The sequence below is a fragment of the Vombatus ursinus genome, unplaced genomic scaffold, assembly GCF_900497805.2.
Source record: "Vombatus ursinus unplaced genomic scaffold, bare-nosed wombat genome assembly UNPS02014810.1, whole genome shotgun sequence".
Classification (NCBI taxonomy): domain Eukaryota; kingdom Metazoa; phylum Chordata; class Mammalia; order Diprotodontia; family Vombatidae; genus Vombatus; species Vombatus ursinus.
Window position 1 is genome coordinate 9,845,532 of NW_020954588.1, and position 26,135 is coordinate 9,871,666.

Below are 26,135 nucleotides of genomic sequence, written 5' to 3' on the forward strand. Positions count from 1 at the left end.
TCTATCTATCTATCTATCTATCTATCTATCTATCTATCTATCTATCTATCTATTCTTCTTTCTATTTGCCTAACAATAAATATCTATATCTACATCTATACTTATGCATGCATATTTCAGGTATGCATTGCATTGCATGTATGCACATATGTGCATTAAATATGTATATGTGTGCATGTACACACATGTATAATATGTGTGTACTTGTGTGTTTTTGTGACATATAATTATTTTGTATGTGCGTGTGCATATGCACATACATTACTGGCAAAACCATATGTATTTACACATACACATGTGTGTGCATGCACATACATTTGTATTTTGTGGTTATTTCCATTTTGGGGTTTTGGTGTTCCTTAGCATTTATATATTCTATTCTCAAATAAATATTCATGATATAAAGGTATGAGGATTTTGTGTAGCATACAAGTACTTGGCTTATATAATTTTTTTTTCCTGAATCATCCTTTCCCACATGTTCCTAGATCTCACTTTTCTCATTTTTGCATTGAAATCACAGAGTATCATAATGTGTATTGATTTGATTTGAGAATCTTATTGAGCTATTTCTGGAATTTATGTCCTTTTCATTCTCAGCAACTGATTTTGATACATAAACTAAACATCATTTTCATTTCAGTCTTTTTGGACTACTTTTGGAATGGATTAATATTCTTCATCAGCGGATGACCAAATATCTCATGAAATATTTTTATTGCCTTTAAATACATGATAAAACCAATTCTGCCAATTTTTTTCTTTACCTCTCCATGGAGTAAAAAGTCATTCTTCTATTTAACTACAACTTCCTTCTTTCTTCAGGTATCTTTTACACTATAAATAAAAGATTGATGTAATTTGACTCCTCTATCATTGTTCATTTGACCATTCTCTCACATTTGGAGGCCAAGAGTAAATTAAAAGTCATGCATGGCCTAAACTTATATGAGATTCCATTATGCCACGCTTCCCTTTTTCTTTTTCTCCTACTTAGCCAATGTCACCAAAGAAATGACGCTGTACTGCACAAAACTTTTATTTGTATCACATGTTGCCATGGCAAATATATATTGCAATAGGGCAGCCTACTGGCAATGAGCTCATAACCTTCAAGATCCAGGATCATTTCAAAGCTACAGTTAAGGATCCAAATAAGTTTTTTCTAGAAATATAAAATGAATGCTTAAACAAAATGTTATGTATAAAAATTATTATCAAATACAAGTATATTTGGACTCTATATAAGGGAGCAGATTAAAATATTATGACTTCTAGTATCCTTTCATTTTCTTTTTAAAAATTTGAATTATATAAATATAAATGGAATGAACATGTAAGTTTTGGAGGACTTTATTTTTGGGGAAAATGTAGGTGATTTGTTTAACGTCTAAGGACAAGCTAGGTGGGTACATTCCCTACTGGCTGGTGAGGAATTTGTGGGCCTCAAACAGTTATGGAACCAAGAAAAATATAAAATGAAAAGTTCCCTGACACTTATGCAATGACACAGGCAGAGTGGGAGGGAAAAAAAACAAAAAAACAAGGAGAAAGGAGATGCTAAGAATGCTACAGTTTTTAACCTAATTATAAACATTTACCCTTGATATTCATTCATTTTAGTTGTGTCCTACTCCTCATGACCCCATTTGTTTTTGTTTGTTTGTTTGTTTGTTTGTTTTGTTTGTTTGTTTTTGTTCTGTTTTGTTTCTCAAAGATACTGGAACACTATGCTATTTCCTTCTCCAGCTCATTTTATATATATGGAAACTGAGGTAAACAGGGTTAAGTGACTTGCCCAGAGTCACACAGCTATTAAGTGTCTGGGGCCAGATTTGAACTCTGGAAGAATCATCTTCCTGACTTCAAGCCAGCTAGCTGTCCCATTTATTAACATTTGCCCTACAGTTGGTCTAAATGTGAGGTCCTTGAACTAGGAGTGCATATACACCTAAAGTCATGCAATCATATCAATACTGGCATCATCACTGTAAATAAAACCAGCCCCTAAAAAGTTCAAAAAAAGAATGATTGCAAAGAGAGGTGGACTGGCCAGGGAATGAGAGTGAAGGATAGGTAATGGATGGTCAGTATACTGCATTATTCCCATATAATATAGAGTTTGAGAAAGGTTGCCACTATAACTGGGGGATCTCCTTTCAAGGATTTACATAAGGGCCTGGACAAGGTTAGCACAGCATAAGCAATCATGGATGAGTTGTGACCAGCACTAATGGAGGGAGTACCCACACTGATGAAACAAAAAGATGTCTGCAAATTTTGAAATGAAGAGGTGCTCAGTAGAGTTAATCAATGATGAACTGAGCATGACACTAACATTTTGTAGTGTATTTGTAAAAGGCTTCCAGCAATCCCATATTTGAGAATCACTTTCATTTAGCCAGGAGCTTTTACTTCATCCCTTATGGAAAATATTTTAATATCAATAAACATGATATTGAAAATATAAAATATAAAATATAAACTTCACTTCATCCAAATTTAAATGAGATATAATTGAGCATTATTTTTCACAGAGTAAAACACTGTGAATATAAAAGGAATTTTGCTAGTACTGATTCTATGTTGTCATTCATGATATTTCAGCTGCAAAACTCAAGGATTATCACAGAGAGCAGAAACCAAAAATTCACCTGACTTCAGTTGAATGTACCTTCACTGTAAAGGTACATAAGCAGGAGTCACTGAATTTCGCTAGTGATGAGGATCTGCCAGAATAACAATACGACTGTTCTCTCAATTTGCTATCAGTTTGGGATAAAGATATTCCTTTACTCCATCTCTTTTTTTAGGTAGTTAAGCAGCAACCTCCTAGGCAGTATAGCCTTTCTTTAAAGAGAAAAAGAGATTAATTGGAATGTCTCCCCCCAGAACCATATCATCAAAATGTATACATACAACATTCTTATCAATGTAAAGAAAAAAAAAGTAATTAAAATAAATCAGTTAATGATAGTTTTAGAGCAGGGGTGGGGAACCTGAAGTCACATGTGGCCTCAAGGCCACAGGTTCCCCACCCCTAGTTATAGAGTATTAGGGATTTTAGGATTTCACATCAGGAATTGCCCCACACCCTGATCAAATCACAGGATCATTGATCTAGACTATTCCTCTGTGCCACCTGTACATGCCCCCCCACACACATTCATTAGTATGTAAAATGAATTTGAAGAGAGAGAAAGTGAAATTAAGGGAAACAGAGTAAGGGCGTGATTTCAGGCATTGTGGGAGGCAGTCTGAAGAGTTGTTTGGGAGATACTCTCTAAATCACATCAACTAGGCAGCCACCTTTTCCAGGAAAGTTCTTAAGACACTTCCAGATTATATTGTTAAGATACAGAACAAATTTTGCAGCTCTCTCCTCCCAGTTCATCCTTGTGTTTTGTTTATGCCTTTGCCAGATAAAGTAATTTGTGCTGTATTTAAAAGATATATCTGAGCTCTAGGAAGCTAATTACTAAAATAGAACACTAAAGAAAGAAATAGAATATTTCTCTTTATACTTCCCAGAGAGTTCAGTGGAATTTCTGAACACTGTTCTAGAAAGATAAAGGTTCTTGTGGTCAGATAAGCATGCTAATTATTTTGGCTTTTAGTACTAGCGCTGTGTAGCTTGGGATAATTACCAACCATTCTTTGTCATCCCAGATGAAAGAGGCTTAACCTTAAGGACTATCTGAATAAAATCAACATTCTTATTACCATACCCTCCTGTTGCCCTCCATTTCTGATTATGGCTTTCCAAAGAAGTCTGATTTGACCTTGAGAAAGTTACTGGCACAAAGAAAAGCTGACCATTTATGCATTAATCAGTAACCTTTTATTTAAAAACAATACCAATCCCCTCCTATCCTGTCATATATTTAAAGTAGTAGATTCATTTAACTATAGGCTATTAAATATGTTTACTTAGTTCTTTACTAAAGTCTTTTGAGAGTTATTGAGAGTGTTTCTTGTGGAGTGGAAAGAACTTTGGTCTATCAGGAGACCTGGAATGTACTATTCAGAAACGCCTCCCAGAAACTACTTGATCTAACACATACTGAGGAAGAAATCCTTTTATAATACCCCCCCAAAAATAGTTTTATAGTCTCTGCTTAAAGTGAACCATTCCATTTTTAGAAAGTTCTGATTGTGAAAACAGTTTTGCTTTTATTTTTTCACATTAAAGATGAATCTGTATTATTGTAACTTCCATCTATTATTCCCAGTTTTGTCTTGTGGTGCCAAGCAGAACAAGATTATTATTATTTTTTTTTTTTGCCATGTGACATTTCTTCAGTTACTTGAAGAAAGTTATATCTTCTTTCTTCCAGGCTAAACATTCTTAGTTCCTTTCTCTGATTTTTACATGATATAATGTCTAAGACCTTCACCAATTAAGTGCCTTCCATGCAAATTTTGTAAAAGCTCAGAGATGAAAGACACTCTCAAGATCATTTAGAACAAGGGTTTATAAACTTTTTCGTTAAATATCCAGATAGTAAATATTTTAGTCTTCGTAGAACAAGAGGCAAAAATAAGGAGAGCATGATGGTATTTACATAACAAAAGACAAAAATAAATTTCCACAAAAAAGTTTTATTGACAAAGTTTAAAAAACGATATTCTTAATACTTCAATACAGTTTTTCTTTGTAATACAGGTAGACTTATGAGAAAAACAGATTTTTTAGGATAGAAGGTGAACAACATTTAACTTAATTGGAAAATCAATGTTAACGTCCCCTGTCATCAAAACTGACTGCAAATGTTAATCTGTTAATGTTGATCTGTAATGAGTTACATGAGATTTTACGTACTTTATCTTTGCATATGTCTTTTCACATAGGTTCTGACAAATACTGATATCAGTCCATATGCTTATGATTTAAATTAAGCATAAAAATCACTTGGATGGAATTTATAGTATTCTATTGTCTTTTAGGATGCCATATATTCATCCCCCCACCCCCACTCCATTACATTGAAGATAATCATTTCCAATTACAGATTAGTTATAAGTTCCTTAATTGTATGTATAGAATTTTCCTTTGCACTTGCTTCAAATTATGAAAAATGCTGCTGGAACTGTAGTTTGAGTTCAGAAAATATATCCATTGCAAATATGTATGGGAATGGAGATCTCACTTCTTGTTTTATCTTCTGATAACACTGAAAGTATACAAAGAAACTTGACGTTGCTTTTGATTCAAACAATATTTAGTTACCAACAAATTGAGTCTACCTCGATACGTTTTGCATATAAGTGCTGTTTTGCCCTGTATTTTGATTGAATTCCTTAAAAAATGTTATCAAGTATGTAGCAAAAGCTAATTTCCAAAGCAATTCAATGTTCAATAATAGTGATGAATGTAGTTTTGGCTCAAAATAATTCAATCTTAGTCCTGAGCTTAAAAAAAATTGAGATGAAACTCTCCCCCCTTTCTCTTCTTGTTTTCACAGAATGGGCAGGCAATGTGAAATAAAATAAAATAAAATAAAATGCTTATATATTGTTATACACATGAAACTTGACAGGTTTTTGAGTTATACAGGCATCAACGTATCTCACGATCTTCCAAGTGGTAGTGTGAAGTGCTCTGTGGCACCTACTTGACTCTGTTGTTGTAGCACAAAAGCAGCCATACAGATAATACATTAAAACTCATATGGCTATGTTTCAATAAACTATTTTAAAATGTTAGCCCTATTCTTAGCTCAAGCTCAAAAAGAGGCCATAGGCCAAAGTTGTAAGTCCTTAATCCAGTCCAGTTCATACTATAGCAAGAATCCCTTCTATACTATAGCTAATGAAGGATGATCCAGCCTTTATTTCAAGAACAGTAGAAAGGAAAAACCTATTTTTCACCCCATATAATTCTAGGTAACTCCAAGACTTTGGGACATATATCATTTTAGGAACATTTTCCTCATGTACTATTGTCTAAAAGACTATTTCCACAAATCACATTCACAATATTGTGTTTCATCAATAGATAGGTGACAGCTAGAATCTCCAGGATGGAGGTCTAGACCTCCCAAAATTATACCTCACAAATTCAAACCAGTGAATTTTTCTTATAGTTAGCAGTAAGATATAATTAGCTCAAAGCAAAGGCTTTTTTTTACAAAGATACTATTGTAAGAACAGTAGCTATAGAACTTTGTTTCCTCATCAGCAAAATGCAAATAATAAAAGCACCTACCTTCCAAAGTTGTTGTGAGGATGAAATAATATTTGTAAAGTGCTTTGCAAACCTTAAATCTAGCTATTATAATTATGAGAAATGTTTATGGGCATTTTGCCTGTTTATATTCTTAATTATTAATTTAAAATACCCAGGTGCAAAACACACAAACATATAGTAGAAGAAATTCTATTTCTCTTTTGTTAAAAAAAAAATACTACCCAAGAACAAGCTAGGAGAGAACTTAATTCAAAGCTGTGCGTGTTAAAAAAAAAAATGTAGAGGTTTTAGTTGATTGCAAATGACTGTAGATCACAGTATGGTTTTTCTGCAACAGAAAACCAATGCAATTTTAGACTACTTCAGTAGAAATGTATTGATTGGACAAGAGAAGAGACAATTCTGTATTCTGCATTGGTGAGATCACATTTGAAGTACTATTTTCTGCAAAAAGTACACAATTTTAGGAGAGGTATTACAACCTCTATGCTAGTGCCTGGCCAGAATAGGATACCATGATGTCAAAAAGGCTCAAAATTTGGACCTATGAAGGAACTATGCATAGTATGGTGAAGAAAAGTCTTAATCTAGCCATCAGAGCTTTCTTCAGAGATATCACATATTGGCATGTGAAAGAGTAATTAGATATAACAGAGCCTCAGATTGACCTTCAAGGGTCATCTAATTCAATCCATACCTGAATGGAAATCTTCTCTACAACATACTTGCCAAGGAATCTTGGTTTAAAGATAATGTTAGTCAGGTGTAACCTATTACTTCCCAGGTTAGTCTAGACTATTTTTTGATAGCTTTGATTGTTAGTAAGAGTCCCCTTTAATTAATCCTCAATTAGTCTTTCTGAAGTTTCCACCCATTTTTTGTAGTTGTGACCCTGAAATCAAACAGAATAAGTCGAATTCCTGATACTTTATGAGAGGACTTTAAATGTTTGAAGACAACGATCCTGTCTTCTCACCCTAGTCTTCTCTCCAGGAGAGTCATCCCCAGATTTTTTTTTTTAATCTATCCTTGTAAAGCAAGGTCTCCAAAACCATTGCCATTCACATTGCCTTTCTCTAAATCTTAGTCAGTTATTAGATAGAAAGTTAACAAACTTTATCAAGTGCCTACTATGTTCCAGGCATCTTGCTAAGCACCAAGGATACAAAAGCAAAGAAAATAGTCTTCATCTCAAGCTTAAAGTTTAATAGAGGAGACAAGATGTAAACAACTATGAACCAATAAGATGGCTATATTCAGATCTAGGGATACAAAAACAGTAAATCCTCAACTTTTGCAGGGGTAATGTTCCTATAAAACAGTGCAAAACTAAAAAAAAATGTGAATGTTGATACATTGAACCTAATGGGAAATAGGAAATTAGGTTCCTGTGACCACCAAAAACTATAATCTTTCACTAGACATTGCTTCAATGCACTTTTCTGCATGCAATTCTTTATAAAAAAATTAATTCTGATATTAAGCACTTTTCCTTACATAGTAATCATGCAATAACCTGTAAAATTCAAAACAAAATAAACAAAATAAAATTGGTAACACGCAAAACATTTTTCTCACTAGTAATTCCCTGGAATTCTGAAACATTTTGTGCTAATATTTCAATAAAAAAATTGATTTCAGACAATATTCACTTTTCATAACATGAAATCTACAAGTACTATAAATAGTGCACAGCAAATATATTTCTTAAAACTAAAGCTTAAAAAAAAAACCCAAATCTTTTTACTGTGTTAGATAGCAGTTTCAGCATTGTATAATGAATTGTTGATTTCTTAACACCAAACTCACAGCTGATGGTGGCTGTAGACATTCCAGCATGACATTTATCTAACATCTTTATTGTCTTACTAAGTGACATCACTGTGCTTGCAACTTTGGCTTGGAGCCCAAAAGACTTGCACTATACTTTGGGGGCATAACTGCAACATAAAACTTAAGTTTTAAACCTTTGAGTTTTGTTATTGTTGTTGCTGTTGTTTTTGTTGTTGTTGTTGTTGTTGTTTGTTTTTATGAATCTGGTGTGGTTTGTCCTAATGTTTCTTGTTGGCGGCTGCCACCTGTCCATCAATTCTGTCCAGGTCTCTCTGCCCCTGAGGTGTCAGCTTCCGGCCGCCATCCTGGCACTTCACCATCTTGAGGCCTTCCAGGGCTTGCAGGACCCTCCGGGCCACGCTCTTGGAGCCTCTGCTGAAGTGACTGGGCATGACCCCATTGCGCTGGCACCCCCCTTAGATCTCGGAGCCCATGCCAGCACCGTCCCAGAGGTACAGGTGACAGGCTGTGGAGGCGGCGGGTGTAGAACCAGTTCTCGTCGTAGGGCGCTAGCTCCTTATGTTTGGCGAGCTTGACCGTGTCCACCCATTTGGGGACTTTCAGCTTCCCTGACTTTTTCAGGAAGGCGGCCAGGGCCCAGACAAACTCCTGCTGGTTCATGTCCTTCACCGTGACTCCGGGCATGGGCATCGTGGGGCACCGTGGGGCTTCGTGCGGCCAGCCAGGGGAAAAAAGCTAAACCTTTGAATTTTAAAGGCAAGCAATAAAAATATGCAACAAATGCCCAAGGAGCCTTTTGCAATGATAGGGTTAACAAGACCAGTAAAGCACCTAGTAGGATACTAGCCACTCCTTAAATGCATCATATGTCTCATTTTTTTTTCCCCTCTAATGTACATAGTCATGAATGGCCACAATTGCCAACTCAAAAGTGAAAATGAGGTTACAAATAAAATCACGTGAATGCTTGAAGTCATTTTGGACCTACACTCTAGAAAAGTCCATTTCATGGAGACTTAAGGGAGAAAGACCAAACAGAAGGCTTTGGCAATAGTCTCAGTCTGAGATGAGGACATGTACTAGGGTGGTGGCAGTGTCACAAGAGAGAAGAGAGGATATAAATAACCTTTAACATTTGTTGCTCTTAACTTTCTTTGCCTGCTCTGCCTCATTCTGATCTTTAATAGTCCAGTGCTAAACTTATAGGACCACTTCTCGATTTTGTATTCACCCATTATTGTTGTACCAACTTGCCCTTGCTTCCAGTTTATTCAATAAATAACTAGTAGTTACATAATATTTAAGTGTATACATAAAGTACTTGATATACTTTATCTCATTTGAACTTAAAATAGACATAGAACAATACTTTAAGGATAATTATTCCAAGATAGTTAACACTGGAGGAAATTGAGGCTCAGAGAAGTTAAATGACTTGCCCTTAGTCACACAGCTAGTATCAAAGGGGAGATTTGAACACAGGGTGTATACATACACACACACCCGCATATACATATACATATATGCATACATATATGTACATACATATATATGTATATATGTAAGGGTGTGTGTATGATTGTTGGTATAATTATAGAACTCTGTGGACCACTCCACTTTGTACACAGAGGTTAAAAATCTTCTTTGTTTGATGAATGTCCTGTGTTTTCACACAGATCCACTTAGACCCTTACATCCAATTTACCCTTTTCCTCCCCACTGAATTATTTTTTCTCTTTATTCCTTCAGAATTTTGATCTTGAGGGTTTCCAATGCTTGCTAACTTGATTTTTCTCACATAGAACTTTATTTCTTGGGATCCTATATATTTCTCTTAATTCTTTGAAACACGTCCTTAAATTCAGGTTTATGTGACATCATTCTAGGCTTTCTTCTCCTTGACAAAATCTATCAGTTAAAATGATAATTTCACAAAAAAGTTCCCCTCTAGCAATAAGTTCTTACTTATTGAAGGCAATCGGTTTCACATTAGATGTCTTGTCCGTTGTCTGTTGATTTTTTTCCCGTTGTGAAGAATAGGGATATGACTTGGACCTGTGATTATATTGATATTGGAGCTCTCAGGTGAGAAAACTTTCACCTAAAGCAGGTCAGCAGTTTTTCTGTACCTGTATGGTTCCTTAAAACGCTGGTAAGTTCAGTGTATGCCCTGGGTCATAAAGCTAGTATGTCAGAGGCAGGACTTTAATTTTGGTGGTTTTGAAGGTAACTTAGTAATTAAGCAAGTTAAGAAATTAGGAAATGCTTTGCTTTTGGCAGAATTGTTATAAAATGTAGGTGTTGGACTTGATGAGTCTGAGTTCCTTTCCAGCTCCAAATATAGCATTCTCTCATCCCATGGTCTCATGTCCAGGGAGTTAAAGTTCCTCATTATGAAGACATCATCTGTCTATTTCAGACTTATGATGCCTCCTTATCTATTGCTAGAGAGAGAACTTAATATAGGATTGTTAGTAAGCCTACAGCAATTGTCCCCAGTGGTTCCCTTTTGCTCCCCTCCCCACTTTCTCCATTCCTAATAGCTAAAATTTGATCAGATTACAGTAGAAATCAGATTATTTTTATCTGGAGACAAATTTGATTATAATCCAGATGGTTTTCAACTTTTAATGATTTAATCATTTTGAAGGTAGAAGAACTCTCCATTTAAAATTTACTGACTATTACTAAATGTCCTTCTCCCTTCTCTTTGAGGAACTCAAAAGTGCTTGGTCTTCCTCAATCCAACAAATCCCACGCAATTACCATCTGTCATGACCCTTCAGGCTCTCTTTCTTGTTGGAGAAAACTACATTTCCCATCACCCCCTCCCCTGCCAATAGGGGCTATACTGAATTGTAAAAACAAAATATTTTAATGACCCCATTTTATAAATATTAAATAGAATATCATTTAAAATGAAAGGACAGGCCTATGGAAATAGCTCTTCTCTATACTCTTTTTATATATGAAAACAAACTAAAATCTTAATCTTTGGAAACTCACTGCCATTTTCCTTATCATGCTAAGTCATATAAAATGGAGGGGAAGGTTAATAATAGAAGGATACTAAATTGTTCTTAATCAATACACTTATCCCCAACAGTGTGAACATTATATTTTTATGACCTTTAATTACCTGCTAATGAAATATGAAGGGTTTTGTATATGGCATGAAAAAAAAACCTAGAACTGGTATCTTTGGGTATTACTTTCTATCAGCGTATTGCAGAGAAGATATTCCACAATACACATTAAACCTGAATTATGCAGTTTTGTATAGCTGTGTTGAGTCTTGTGATAGTTTAATTAGCAGAGCTTGTTGCATAATGTGGAAGCTGATGCAGACGATAATAAATGTGTGAATTGTTGGCTGCACCTCAGCCCTCCATGAGGAAAAAAAATGCAATATGTACTGGCATATTTCAATACTCTTGGGAAAAATGGAAAATAAAAAAAGTCATAGTTGATGAAAGAATTTAAATAATCAAGAATACTTTCCACCTTTTTTTCTTAAATAATTCAGTCCTGAAAAATGGGACTAGCTTCTTGTTGTTATTTTTGCAAGTTACCAAATGTAGTCATAAGACCATACCTTATGGTATGGTAAAAAGATGGCTGGACTGGGAATCAGTAGACCTCAACACAAGTGTGAGCTCTGATATAGTTTCTAGACATAAGACCTTTGTCAAGGCATTGAATCTTAGTTTCTTACTCTATGAAATGTGGATGCTATTACTCAGGAAGAGAATATATAGTAAGTCATCGAACTCATGAAGTCTTGGGTTTAAGTCCTATCTCTGCTGGCACATATAACTGTGTGACCCTGGACAGGTCAGGTTACCACAGATAACCACTCATTACCCCAAAATGTTTGTTTGTTAATGAGAGAGAGAGAGAGGTTTGAGAGAGGTCACAGAGGATTGGCTGGGTAGTCATGAATGATGAGGTTAGGGAGATAGGTTGGGACCATGTTGTGATGGTTTCTCAGAGCCAAATAGATGAGTTTCTATTTTTCCTAGGGGCAGTAGTAAGTCCTAGAGTTCATTAAGTAGAGGTGTGATAGGGTCAAATATACTTAAGGAAATCATTTTGGCAGCTTCAGGTTGTTAGATATGAGAGAAGGCTATAGAAGAAATCTATATGAGAGGAGAGAAGGGCCTGAACTAAGATGTTGGCTATGTGCTTTGGGGCTATGGTTTCCCATCTCAGGATATCCTAAAGCTTTTATTTGTGGGGTGGGTAGGTTTTTATTTTGAAAAAGATGTGTAGGGGCAAAAAAAAATCCAACAGAATATTGATGAGAAAAGAAGAAAAATGCATTTAAAAGTCTTACAAAAATACTTCAAACCAACAAACCAGCTCCAAGTGAGGAGGTAGCCAAGGCTAGAGCAGAATAGAAAATCTGACAGAGACATACTGTTACCTCCTGACAACCGAGCCATCTGTTTCCCTGGGCACTTTGCAGAGGAAGGTGGAATAGACCATAATGGACCATAACACACACTGCACTAATGCCTACCTATTCCCTTGCAAATGTCCATTAGCTCAATTCCATGGACCCTTTGACGTCCAACTTCTTAGAATCAAATACTGCTTCTCTAAGCAGTTGGGGTAGATCTGGAGGTAATATTGAGTAGCTTTTGTTTGGAATACTAAAGGAAGGGTAATGAAGGTGGCTAGATCAGTGTAGAAACCAGTTCCTTCAGTCCCATAATCCAAAGCACCGAGTCAAATTTGCCTCCTTATTGACCAGAGTGCAAATCCCAGGATCAGAGATGGGAAGAGTGGCTGTTTAAATAGCAACTTAGGGATATGGGTTCTTCTATGTTTTTGGCTTTCTACTTTTTTAAAGTGGGTGGGGGAAGGGCATCACAAAAAGAATGACCCTAGTCCTTTACATGATGACCTCAAATACAATTCTAGCATGTAATAGATAGTCCATAGGATAGTAAAACAACTTAGAAGCAACAAGGTCAGTAGCAATAATATAGTTCTCCTCGATGAGAAGGCTGAGAGAAGCCATTATGTCAGTACTTACTACTTGTGGCATCATCTAAGAGCCTTGGTCTATCTTTGTTGTTAGGAACAAACCTTAGAGAGCCCTTATATTGTCAGCTGCTATTATTTAAGGATCCCAACCTAGAGTAGCTCATCTGGCATATAACTGATGACCTGTTTCTTCATGTCCTGAGGGCATTTTCTCCCATGATTACACAACAGAGGAGATCTGATCGTAAAATCCATTGGGTTCTGTATCTATTCTCCAAAGGGTACCAATGAGGCCTGGAGCTTATTATCAGTGTCTTTAATTGTAGTGACAAGAGTGAAATATAGCACTGCTGAAGTGGTCTGCTTCCTCCTCATTCTTGGAAGGTATATTTCTCTTAATGGAACCCAAGTTCACATTAACAGCCTACTGTTGACTCATATTGAACTTGCAGCCCACTTGAAACCCATAGATTTTTTAAACAATCTGTTATTCAACCGTATTACATTTCTGTTCTCATGAAGTTGATTTTTTGAACCTTCAACCCTATCAAATTTCATCCTAATTTTCATCACAATACCCTAGCCAGTCAAAAACAAATTTTTGGGACTTCTGATCTTTTCAGCTTTGTGCCACCTGTACTTAGACATTCCATCTATGTCTTTATGATTAAAAATAAAGTTAAATATCATAAAGTTAAGCAAAGATCCCTGGAGGCATTTCCTTGCAAATCTGCTGTTAAGCTTATATTAAAGCATTAATGTATAGGATTTGTGCCTGGTCATTCAGTCGTTCTTGAAACTATCTAATTCCATTATCCTCTAGTCCACATTTCTCCATCTTTTCCACAAGAAGAGTCAGAGATAGTTTATTAAATGTCTTGCTAAAGTCTAGATAATCTCTCTCTCTTTCTCCATATGTATGTATGTATATACACACATGTATATATATGTGTGAATATATATACATGCATACATGTATACATACACATATGTCATTCCTATCATATATTGGATTAAACACCTTTTTGAAAAAAAAAGGAAATAAAGTGAGATTGGTATAACATATTCTTAGTGAAGCCATGATTGCTATATATAATGGCTATATATCACCATATTTGTAATAGTCAATTCTACTATTTTCCCAGGAATGAGAATCCAGCCCCACTAGTCTAGTTTTTAGACACTCTTCTCTTTTTTTTTTTTTTTAATTTGGGCAACATGACCCATTTTCCATTTCTATGGTACTTCTATTATGTTACCTATCTGTGATTACTCAAAGTCTGCAAGTCACACCATGTTTTAGGTAATCATTTTTAAGTAAAATTATCCTAACACATTACATTCATAAGGCATACTCTAAATGAAATTTCATTATGCTGCCTTGTCCTTTAAGGTCTACCAGAGCAAGAAATCGGTGTCACCATAAGCCAAAGTACAGCCAAATATCCTTTCAAATTCACAACTTCTGTCACTAGCTGTCTGCCACTGCCACTGACAATTTTATGATTCCCCCCCCCAACAGTTCTGGAGTTTTCATACTAAAACTTGCAGTGCTATTTATTCAAAGGTCATTGCCAAGGGTAGTAGACTTAAAATTAGAGACATCAGAAATGTTTCAGGCCAAGGGAGCATGAATGCCATGTTTCCCTATTCCACCCTCCCCCTACTGATCCTTCTGTTCCATCCAAGAGTAATGAAATTAGAAAACAATGTCAGTGCTTAGGGCAAAGCACTGTTTTGATGCTCTGAATAATTCCACATGCTGCCTGCTCTGGAAAAGGAAGTGGCCAGACATAGTCAAGGAAAGTATGTTAGGTACACTAATTTATATACCACACACCCTCTGCCACAAGGAATTAGTGCCTTGGATGTGTTTGGTTCAATTACTCCTGGGATCAATTCCTTTTCCATCAGTGTTACAGCTGGTGCTTTCTGTGGGGGTGAAATGGATTTGGCCAAGATCAGACTCTCTGATTGATAGAAAATAGATGGAGTAAACTCAAGTGTGGAAATAGTATTGAACCAGTTAACTCTGGATTCAGCCTATTAGCAGTATTTTTAAAATTCTAAACATGCACATGCTATTATTTGATTTTCAAATAAAACATCTCCTCTTAGAGAGTGAGAGGCCTGTATTAAAGGTAAACCAGATGTTTTCTGAAGGTCATTAATGAAATTCCTTCTTTCTTCTTGCCCTCCTGTATGTTCATCCCCAAATAATGGCCACAGAGAGTAGGGAAGAAATAGTAAAGGAATCAGTGTAGTTTTTTTTTTACTGATATGACATACCCTAGATGTCAGTAAGGTGATATAAGGTGACTTCTCATTCTTGCGTGTCTCTCTTTCTTTCTGTTTTGCCACAATAACTCTCAAAACAAAACAAAACCCAACATCAATGTGGTTTCAAGTGCCTAAATTCAATGAATTGCCTCAATTGTGGGTTCTTTCTCACTGGACAGCATCTTGCAGAATCCAAATGATCATTTCCAGGGATATTGTAAGTACAGAAATGTTGTAGGATGCTCAGGTACAGGTTAAGTTTAAGAATTAGTGGTGCAGTGGATAGAGCACCAGCCCTGAAGTCAGGAGGACCTGAGTTCAAATCCAGCCTCAGACCAAACATTTGACACTAGTTGTGTGACCTTGGGGAAGTCACTTAACCCTAATTGCCTAAATACACACACACACACACACAGAAAAAAAAAACAAAAGGAAAAACAAATCTTTATTTGTAAAGTTGATTTAAAAAAAATTAAATAGAGGCAGCTAGGTGGTGCAGTGGATAGAGCACTGTCCCTGGAGTCAGGAGGACCTGAGTTCAAATCCAGCCTCAGACACATAACATTCACTAGCTGTGTGACTCTGGGCAAGTCACTTAACCCCAAATGCCCTCACAAAAAGAAAAAAAAATAAAAAAAGAAGTAATCAGTGATTCTGTGACTGGCTTCTCTATTGGTAGTCAGTTGCAGGACTCACAGGAGAGTCAGTAGCCTGTGGTAAAAAGAGTAGAGGACAAGGGAGTTGGAATACCTACCTCAATTTTAGTCCCATGACTTCAATCAATTAACACTCTGACCCTGGAAAAATCTGTAGGTTCACAGTTTTAGAGCTGGAAAAGACCTTAAATGAGTCCAGTTCCTTCATTTTATAGATGACAAAACTTGGATACAGAATTTAAGTGACCTGCCCAGGGTCACAAGTCTAGGAAGTTTTGTCTATCGCAGGATTCAGACTCAGGTCTTTCTGACTCTAATTCCTGTGTAGCATCCTCTGCTCCACCTAGCTTGACAAGAATCAGCTATGTAACCTCAGGGAGGTAATATTTATTTTCCAATTCTCAGTTTCTTCATCTGAGAAATGGTGATGATAGCTCTTAACTCATACTATTATTGTGCTAATTAAAAGAGATGAGAATTTTACAATTCTTAAAGAATTACATAAACACGAACTACTATGATTATATACATATATTTCTGCCTTTCTTCCACCTTATTCTGCTAGTCCAGAGTGCGCTGACTTCTTTTCAGATCCATGGTTCTGCTTATGGAAGTATTGGCAGAACAGACACTAACCCAACAGAGCAGCTTTGGAATATGTTGTTGGAGTTTGTATTGATCCAGATAACCAGAACCTTCCTGGGTTGGAGAAAAGAACTATTCTGTACATTCACTACAAGGGTTGAACTTAATAGAGATAGTAGAAAAGGCATCCAAAGGTATTTGAATCCCATTAACCACGACACCTTGGTTGGACCATCCAAACAAGAAAGGTTCAGCAACATGTCTGACCATCACGCAAACCTCAGCAACCCAATGTTTCCCTTTTTCCATTGCTATTATAATCTCAAGTAAGAAACTTCTCTTAAAAGCAATGTCAGTTCATGGAAATCCCACACCTCAGTGGTGATTGGTAAATTTGGAAAGAACTCTCATCTCAGGTTTCATGTTTTTTGTGTCCGTTCCATTTTAGGTGTTCCAAATTCTTTGATTTTTTTTTTTTTAATCAACAAACATTTATTAAGTACTTACTATGTGTCAGGCCACTGTGCTAAGAGTTGGGATATAAAAAGAGGGAAAAGGCAGTCCCTGCCCTCAATGAACTTAAAATCTAATGGAGGAGACAACATTACAACAAAAATATACAAAGCAAACTATATACATGATAATTAGGAAATAATTAACAGAGAGACGTCACTACTCTTAAGAGGGATCGGAGGTTTCCTGTACAAGGTAGGCTTTAGTTGAGATTTAAAGGAAGCCAAGAAGATCATTAGTCAGAACACAAAATTCTTTACACATATTATCTCCTTTGATCTTCACAAGAACACTGTGAGGTAGTCATTATTATTGTCCCTATTTGAAAGAGGAGAAAATTGAGGCTAAGAGAGGATGAATAATTTCCCCAACATCACAAAACTGATGATATTAGTAAGCATTTATTAAGTTCTTACCATGTACCAGACCCTGTGCTAAAACCTGGGAATACAAGAGGAAAAAAAGTCTTCTCTCAAGAAGACAATATGTCAATGGGAAATGAAAATAGGAAGGAAAGGTAGCTAACGCCAGAAGGGCGTGATGGTGAAGTCTAGGATGTTGTCTAGTGAGAAATGAGTATAATAATAGAAATTTGGATAAGAAGTGCCTATTTCCCAGGGCTGTTGGGAGGATCAAATGGCATACTACGTGTAAAGCATTTTGCCAACTTTAATGTGCAATATGAAGGCTAGCCATTATATTGTGAGACATTCAAGTTATTGCCACTTTTCTAATAACTCAGAAGCATTTATTATGTTCATTTTATGTGTCATCACATGTAACTAACAATGAGACATGGGCCCCTTACCCTTTTGCTCTGGGTAGCTAGATGTATTATATAAATATCTCTGCAGTTTTCATTATTGATGACTAATAGGCATAGGCGTCCACTGCTCAATAGCATAGAAAGACCATGATGCAGGTACCAGATGTAGCTAGAGAAGAAGATGTGGAGAAATGAATAAAACTTCCATGATTCCAAACAAGAATTCACCAACCATTTCTTGGCTAGATGAGGATGTCAGGAAAGCTTTTCTGTCCGAAATATTTTACTTACCTCTCTCAACATTTTTTTTCAGCTTTAAGCCACACTATGTGGATGACTATAGCATGTCATTAAATGGTTACATAATGATTGATAAAGTGTATGATTGAGAGATTGTGTTAAACCACAATATAAACAAAAAGACTGGTAATAATCAAAGTAATACCAGTAAAATAGATGAACAGATGATAACAGCGGCAAATAAAAAAAAAGTCAAGAACTGTGCTATTTTGAGTCATAACAGGAAAGACAGTGCAGGCTTGTGCATAGTCACAGACAGGAATATGACAGGTTTGCAGGTTTGATAATTTGTATCACAATTTAAAAAATTGGGACCATCAGTAATTGGTGGAGTACTGGAAAATAGAATCAATGAATGTTAGTGTTGGAAAAAAATTAATGATCACCTGGTCAATCAATTAATCAATTAACAAACATTAATTAAGTACTCACTATATGCTAGGCATTATACTAGCTGCTCATTTTATAGTTGGAAAAATAGGCCAAGGGAAGTAAAAACACTAGGTTACGTTGACACACTGAGTTAACAGTAGGATCAGGAATCCAATGCAAGTTTCCTGACTCCTAGTCCAGTCCTTCCTTTAGGACACTATTCTGTTGAACACAGCCATAGGATTGTAGAGTTATAAAGATCCCCAGAGGTCATTGAGCCCAATCAGTAGCTGTCCTGGGCTCTATTCTGCAATATTCTCTACACAGAGATATCCAGTCATCATTTAAAAACCTTGAGTGAAAGAAAGCCCATTTCCTGAGGCAGCATCCTCACTTTTTAATAGTTTTTATTATAAGGAATCTTTTGCTTAAATCATGCTTAATTCTACCTCCACAAATCTCACCACTATACTTTTCTGATCTCCATCCCTGATTGTAAAAACATAGCCATTAGACTTTAACAACTTCATAATTTTAATGTGTGGCATTAAAAAAAATTGAAAATTACTTGAACAGCAGAGTTGGTTTATTGTGATACAATTCTTAATCCATTGATAACATCATATCCCAGTAATGAAATATATGTTCATGTTCCCATCAAACTCCCAATGACTTTGTTTGCTTGCTTGAGAATGTGTTTTTCAATCTTGTTTAGGCTGGCTGTTAAATCAGCATAGAAGTTTTTTACCTGCTCCATTTCTGAACTAGGTTTGTTCACAACTTTATAGTCAGCCTGATTGACCTTTGCTACCAAGAGCACACTGTATTAATGTCTGGCTTATTTTGAAATTTCAATCTGTTGTAAATCTATTGTAACTCAGAACTCCAGTGATTATACCAGTTTCAGTCTTCTCAATGATAGGGAGGGCTGTCATGTTCCACTATACCCAGTCCAGCTTTTAGAAATTACTTTCTAAAGAAAAAATTCTCTATATACCACACTGAAGAAGCAAAAGTCACAAGAGGAAAGATATGGGTGAATGGTCATGCTTATTTTAAAATGTCAAAGGCAACAAGTTGATATCTCTAAGACAACTATAATGGTTGAACCCAAAGGACCTACTACTTTGTGGGAGAAAAGAAGAGCTTTGCTATTTGGAGAGAGTGCTTAACCTTTTTTTTGCAATTGTTAAATTATTGAATATCTTCTTTAGTGCCTAAAAATGTATCCCAATGACCTCTTTAACTAGTTAGCTTCCAAAGTAAATCAGTTAGTACTTTTTCCATATGTAGTTATGTTTTATACAAAGAAAAAAGATAAAATCAAAATCAAGTCATCATGTGGCATTTGCATTCATAAGAATTCATTGGGCATTTTAAAAAATGTAGCCATTTGCATTTTAAATGAAAATGTAGGTTTTGTGGAGGCAGAGATTTTTATATAGATATAGATATATTCCCTTCAGTTCCTATGATAATGTTTGGCAAAGTAAACATTTATGAAATTATTATCAAATGAAAGAATGACAATTCTACCATTCTCTGCTATTTTCCTTTTCCACATATCCTTCTGTAAGAATCAGCCTTAGGGACTTCCAGTGCCAAGATGGCAGAATGAAGAAGGAACCCTATGAAACCCTTCCAAATTCTCCTTCAAATAATTAGAAAATCAACTCAAAATTAATCTTGGATCAAGGAAGCAACTTACCAACATGGCAGGAAAGGTCTATTTCACTGGGATGGGAAGGGATTGAGTTTCAAGAGCACCAGCAGCAGTCAACCTCATATCAGGAGGCCTGAAGCAAGGCTTCAAGCCTGGGGAAATCCACCAGTGAGGCCCCACCCTCCTGCAAACCAGCAACCCCCAGGCAAGTGAGCAGTCTGTGGTGAATTTACCATCAATGAAAATGGACTTAGTACAATTGTTAGGAACTATTTTGCCCAATTATATGCCAGTAAATTTGACACTCTAAATACAAATAGTAATCTAGTATATGATAAACCCAAAGATCAAAGCTTTTGAAACAAAAACTTATTATTGGACAAAAACTGCTGAGAAAACTGTAAAACAGTATGGCAGAAACTAGGTATGAACCAGCATGTTTCACATTGTATACCAAGATGAGTTCAAAATGGGTACATGATTTACACCTAATCGGTGATACCATAAGCAAATTAAGAGAGCATGTAATAGTTTATCTGTCAGATTTATGGATAAGGGAAGAATTTAGGACCAGAGAAAATGTAGAGAACATTACAAAATATAAATAGATAATTGTGATTATATAAAATTAAAAAAATGTTTTTGCACAAACAAAACCAATCCAGCCAACAGTAGGAGGGAAGCAGAAAGCTGGGAAACAATTTTTACTGCCAGTGTTTCTGACAAAGGCCTAATTTCTAAAAAAAAATATAGATAACTGAGTCAAATTTATAAGAATACCAGTCATTCCCCAATTGATAAATGGTCAACAGATATGAACAGTTAGTTTTTGGGTGAGGAAATCAAAGCTATCTGTAGTCATATGAAAAAAATGCTCTAAATCATTAATGATCAGAGAAATGCAAATTAAAACAACTCTGAGGTACCACCTCACACCTATCAGAGTGACTAAAATGACAAAAAAGAGAAAATGCTGGATGTTAGAGTGGATGTAGGAAAACTGGGGCACTAATGCCCTGTTGGTGGAGTTGTGAAGTGATCCAGTTATTCTGGAGGGCAATTTGGAACTATGCCCAAAGATCTATAAAACTATGCATACAATTTGGTACAACAATACCACTGCTAAGTCTATATCCCAAAACATCCAAAAAAGGGAAAATGACTTACTTGTTCAAAAATATTTATAGCAGCTCTTTTTGTGGTGGCTAAGAATTGGAAATCAAAAGGATGCCCTTCAATTGGGGAATGTCTTAACGATCTATTATTGTGCTATAAGAAATGATGAACAGGATGATTTCAGAAAAACCTGGAAAGACTTCCATGAACTGAAGCATAGTGAAGTGAACAGAACCAGGAGAACATTGACCACAGTAATAGAAATATTGTTCAATGAAGTATTGTAAATGACTTATTTATTCTCAGCAATACAATGATCCAAGACAATCCCAAAGGACTGATGAAGTGTACTATCTTCCTCCAGAGAAAGAACTGATATTTATTGAATATAGACTGAAGCATGCTATTTTTCACTTTCTTTATTTTTCTTTTATTCAAGTCTTCTTATACAAAATGACTAATATGTAAATGTTTTACATGACTGCACATGTATAACCTATATCTAAAGGATTGCCATCTCAGTTAGGGAGAGGAGAAAGACTTGATACTCAAAACTTTAAACAAAAAAGTTAAAAAATGTAAAAAAAAATAAAAAAGAATCAGCGTTAGAAGGTAGAGGACCAATATTGTTGTCAGGAACATCTAGATGCAAGTCCTGCTTCTAACACAAAGGAATGAGGGACCATGGATAGTTCACTTAAATACTCAGTGCCCCCAGGCAATACTGTAAGAATACAAGTCACTTTAGAGTTATTAATCTACAATGTGGAAGAAATGTTCACACTGAGAGTTCTGGATATTGATAAAATCACAGGTTCAAGACAAAAATGAAAATTTTAAAAAATATCGGTGAAAGCTACCAGGAATTCAATTGTAACAGTAAGGTGTTACGGGCTGTGCAGCACTTATAATTTGTTTCTGTACCCACAAAGATACGTTCACACTTTTCCTAGCTTATAAATGATTTAATAATGATAATAATCATGAACATACATGCACATAAATGTGATTACATATGATTATACAATCTTAGAAACAAAGACTATTAAAAGAAAAAATAGAGAGATAAAGAAGAAGAAATACATCACCAATCCGAGGAAGTACCAACTCCTGAACATCTGGCTGGGGAAGTCCTGTATCACAGCTATCAGGGTCTAGGTTGGGAAAGTCCCTACGGCAGAGCATCCTCTCCGAGGGGAGTCTCCCAAAGTCACTTTCCCAAGAAAGACCCTTTTTATCATCCTTACACAAAGAAGGCAGGGAGCCAAGGAACAGGGGATTGATCTTAGGGACCTGAGAGTTTTGGCCAAAACTCTCTGACCTCAAGAACAATCTTTATTATGTCAAAAATGTCTCAGGTAAATACCCAGGAACTGGCCAAGTCCCTGGATGTTTACCTCAAGACCTGTTTTTAAGGAATAGTTCCCCAAGGTGGGTCTGGGTTGGAACAAATCCCAGAACAATACGTTAGGGAAGTTCCTTGTCCCTTGTCTTGGTCTGTGGATAGGGAAGATCTTATACCCTTCAGTAGTCTGCATCATCAGAACATTGTGCATCATCAGCACATCCTGTTATCTTCAGTCATAGTTTGACAAAACTAGAGGCATTCAAAACTAGAAATATGAAATTTAGGGAGGTTGTACTAGAAACAAAATCTTGGGCTTTTTTCTCTTCCATTAAATATTGACATAAGTGATTAATTCTTCACAAATCTATCAAAAAACAAAAAAAGAACAGCCTTCACGTTCCATTTTCAAAGGAAACTTGTGAAAGTTGGCCTTGAATCCAAGTCTGTTTGAAATTTGAGCCAAATGGATGGATCTTATTCTCAAAGTCAGCTGTGCTGAGGGTGAAAAGGAAAAGCTGTTGTCTGAAATGAGGTCAAGTCTGTATGCTGGCGCACAGACAATTCTTCTCAAGAATCTGGGCTTTTCATTCCTGCACCTGTAACAAGATCGTACTGGAATCCCGACTTGGCAGGGCGGCTGTTCTGTTTGTCTGACATCTCCACTATGGAAACTTGCGCAACTCAAGGAATCAGATTCATGAAAGGATTCTGTTTGTAGGCTTGTTGATCAAGCCCACAATATATACCATATATTGGTACAACAATGGAACATTTCATTATATTTAGGCAGCAATGCTATATGAAAGGAAAATACATTGCAGGCTAATTAATGCTGGCAAAGCTTGTAACACAGTCTCACTCTGTTTAGCAACAATCAGCATGATTCCTACAGAGCATGCATGTTTGTTGGGGACACAGCCACATTGAGGATAGCTAGCAATTTGCATAAATGGTGGCAAATTTCAGTATTCCCTGTGGGGAAAAAACAAAAGAACGTATGAAGCTTTGTCCTACATATGACTTAATGGGTAGATTGCTGTATTTGGACTCTGAGTCTTTTTTTCATATAGTTACAGGTTGTGCCCCTGGACAAATCTTTTAATCTTGCTCAGCTTCAGTTTATGGATATATAAAAAGGGGATAATAATAATAGCATATGTCTCCAAAGGTTATTGTGAGAATAATATGAAATATGTATGTGCACATGTATACAAAACACTTCACATATAACCCTTCATTTTATCCTTACAAGAAGCCTGTGAGGTAAGGGGCTGTTGTTATCCCCATTTAATACATGAGGAAATTGAGTCTGAGGGAGGTTGTCTTGCTTTGGTCACATAGCGAGTGTTTGAGGTAGCAATTTGAACTCACATCTTCTTGCCTCCAAGCCCATTGCTCTAATACACTACATACTTTTGGTCCACTTCAGTTTCTCTCAAAACACTTCTGTTTATGGTATTTGCTCCATCAGAAGATTTGAATGTCTTCCCCAATTCTCTCTCTCCCTCTGTCTCTCTCTTTTTCTTTCTCTCTCTTTCTCTGTACACACACATACATGCACACATAAGAACACACACACACGCAGAGTTTGCTTATCCTTCAACATCCAACTTGGATGCTGCCTTATCCTGTTTTCTCTGTTCACCTCTGTGGGAAGTGATCTTTTAATCATCACTAGTGATTCTTCTCACATCTCTCTTATTTTTTCTAACAATGTAAATATCTTATTTTTGTCTTATTTGAATGTAAGCCCCTTGAGGGCAAGAACTATATTTCCTGTGTCAATGTTTTCCTCACAGTATTTGGTATAGCATTTATGTAGTAGTTTTATAAAAAAAAAAAGTTCCTTTTTAGTGATTATTTGTTGAATGAATGAATGAATGAATGAATGAATGAAAACAATCTCCTTTTGTACCATCATTGACCCAGGATAGGAGACAATAAGCTTAGTTTTCTAAACATTGTATCTGCCTTTAACTCAGAGAGCCTCATGACTACAAAGGTTTTTGTTGAACTAAGAATAAATATAAACTATTTTCCAGGAATGATCTAGTAATCCAAAATAAATCTGGGAGGTGATAGTAGAACTTGTAAAATAGAAGTTTGCAGTTAATTCTTAATGAACAAAGTTAATTGCGTTATTTCTCCTTCTATGAAATACTACATCTCTGTACGTTTATTTAGGGAAGTTAGGTGGTGTAGTGCATAGAGCACTGTGCTTGGAATCAGGAAGGCTCTTTTTTATTATTTCAAATGTGGCCTCAGACCCTTATACACTGTGTGACCCTGGGCAAGTCATTTAAACCTGTCTGTCTAAGTTTCCTTATTTGTAAAATGGATGGGATAAGGAAACGGCAAACCATTCCAGTATCTTTGCCAAGAAAATCCCAAAATGGGGTCAAAAAGAGTCATGCATAACTGAAAGGATTCAACAACAACAAAAATTGTTATTTAATTTTCCACAGGCTAATACATACATGCATACATACATATACATATATGTGTATGTATTTATGTATGAATTACAAAATGATGTTAAGACCAGCCATAAACAAAGTATTCAATGAAAAACAATTTTTGATTTTAGCCAAAGTAAAATATTTTCTAATCCCCTATCAGATTCTCTGTCAAAAATAAGGAACTTTTGTCAATGTTCGCTGTAAACTCATCGGGTTTACAGATTGCAAATATAGGTAATATTTGTCCTCCTAGGTGTGCCTAATCATAATCACTTTTATCATCTCCTCAAATGCTGAGTGATTTGTTGCATATATAAGCCTTGATGGATTATTTAATTGTCACTAATCAAGCAAATTGGTACCTCAGATTCTTTTTCGTGCATGAAGAAATTTCACAGCTACAGAAAGATTACCCACTTGACAGTGTATGGACAGGGATGGGAGCAGGCCTAGGAGATAGGAGACCCAGTTTGAGTATCAGCTCTGCTGCTATCTTGTGGGATCTTTGGACAAAGCACATACTTATTCTGAGTGCTAATTTCCTTGTCTGTAAAATGAGGTCATTGAACTGTCTAATCTCTGAGTGTTCTACTGATGAATGGACATTGACTGGAATCAGGGAACATGGGTTCAAGTCTTGACCCTACTGCTTACCTCTGTGACCCTGGGCACATGAGTGAACAACCATGGGCCTTCGTTTTCTCATCTGTAAAATGATGGGGTTAGACTAGATGGGTTCTGAGGTCCCTTGCAGTTCAAGGTCTATAATTCTATGTTTTTTTCCAGCTAGTGCTGTGAATATCTATGATATTCAATGGGCAGGTTTACTTTGGGAAGCTAGGTGGCACAGTAGCCAGAGCGCTGGGCCTGGAGTCTAGAAGACTCATCTTCCTGAGTTCAAATCTGGCCTCAGACACTTAGAAGCTGTGTGATTCTGGGTAAGTCACTTAACTCTGTTAGCCTCAGTTTCTTCATCTACAAAATGAACTGGAGAAGGAATTGGCAAACCACTCCAGTATCTTTGCCAAGAAAACCCAAATGGGGTCATGAAGAGTTAGACATGATTGATAACAAGAAGAGTAACAACAAAAAGGTTTACTT

At 36.1% G+C, this 26,135-nt stretch overlaps 1 protein-coding gene across 1 annotated transcript; it reads right to left on the reverse strand.

The window, feature by feature from the left end:
- Positions 1–8,232: 8,232 nt before the first annotated feature.
- LOC114052911 (40S ribosomal protein S19a-like) lies at positions 8,233–8,668 on the reverse strand. Its single transcript, XM_027875694.1, has one exon. It carries the CDS (start codon positions 8,666–8,668, stop codon positions 8,276–8,278), a length of 393 nt encoding a protein of 130 aa, XP_027731495.1. The 3' UTR covers positions 8,233–8,275.
- Between the last annotated feature and the right edge of the window lie 17,467 nt (positions 8,669–26,135).

Excerpts from the sequence above, each read along its gene's own strand:
- LOC114052911 (XM_027875694.1), bottom strand. The coding sequence starts at position 8,668 with ATGCCCGGAGTCACGGTGAAGGACATGAACCAGCAGGAGTTTGTCTGG.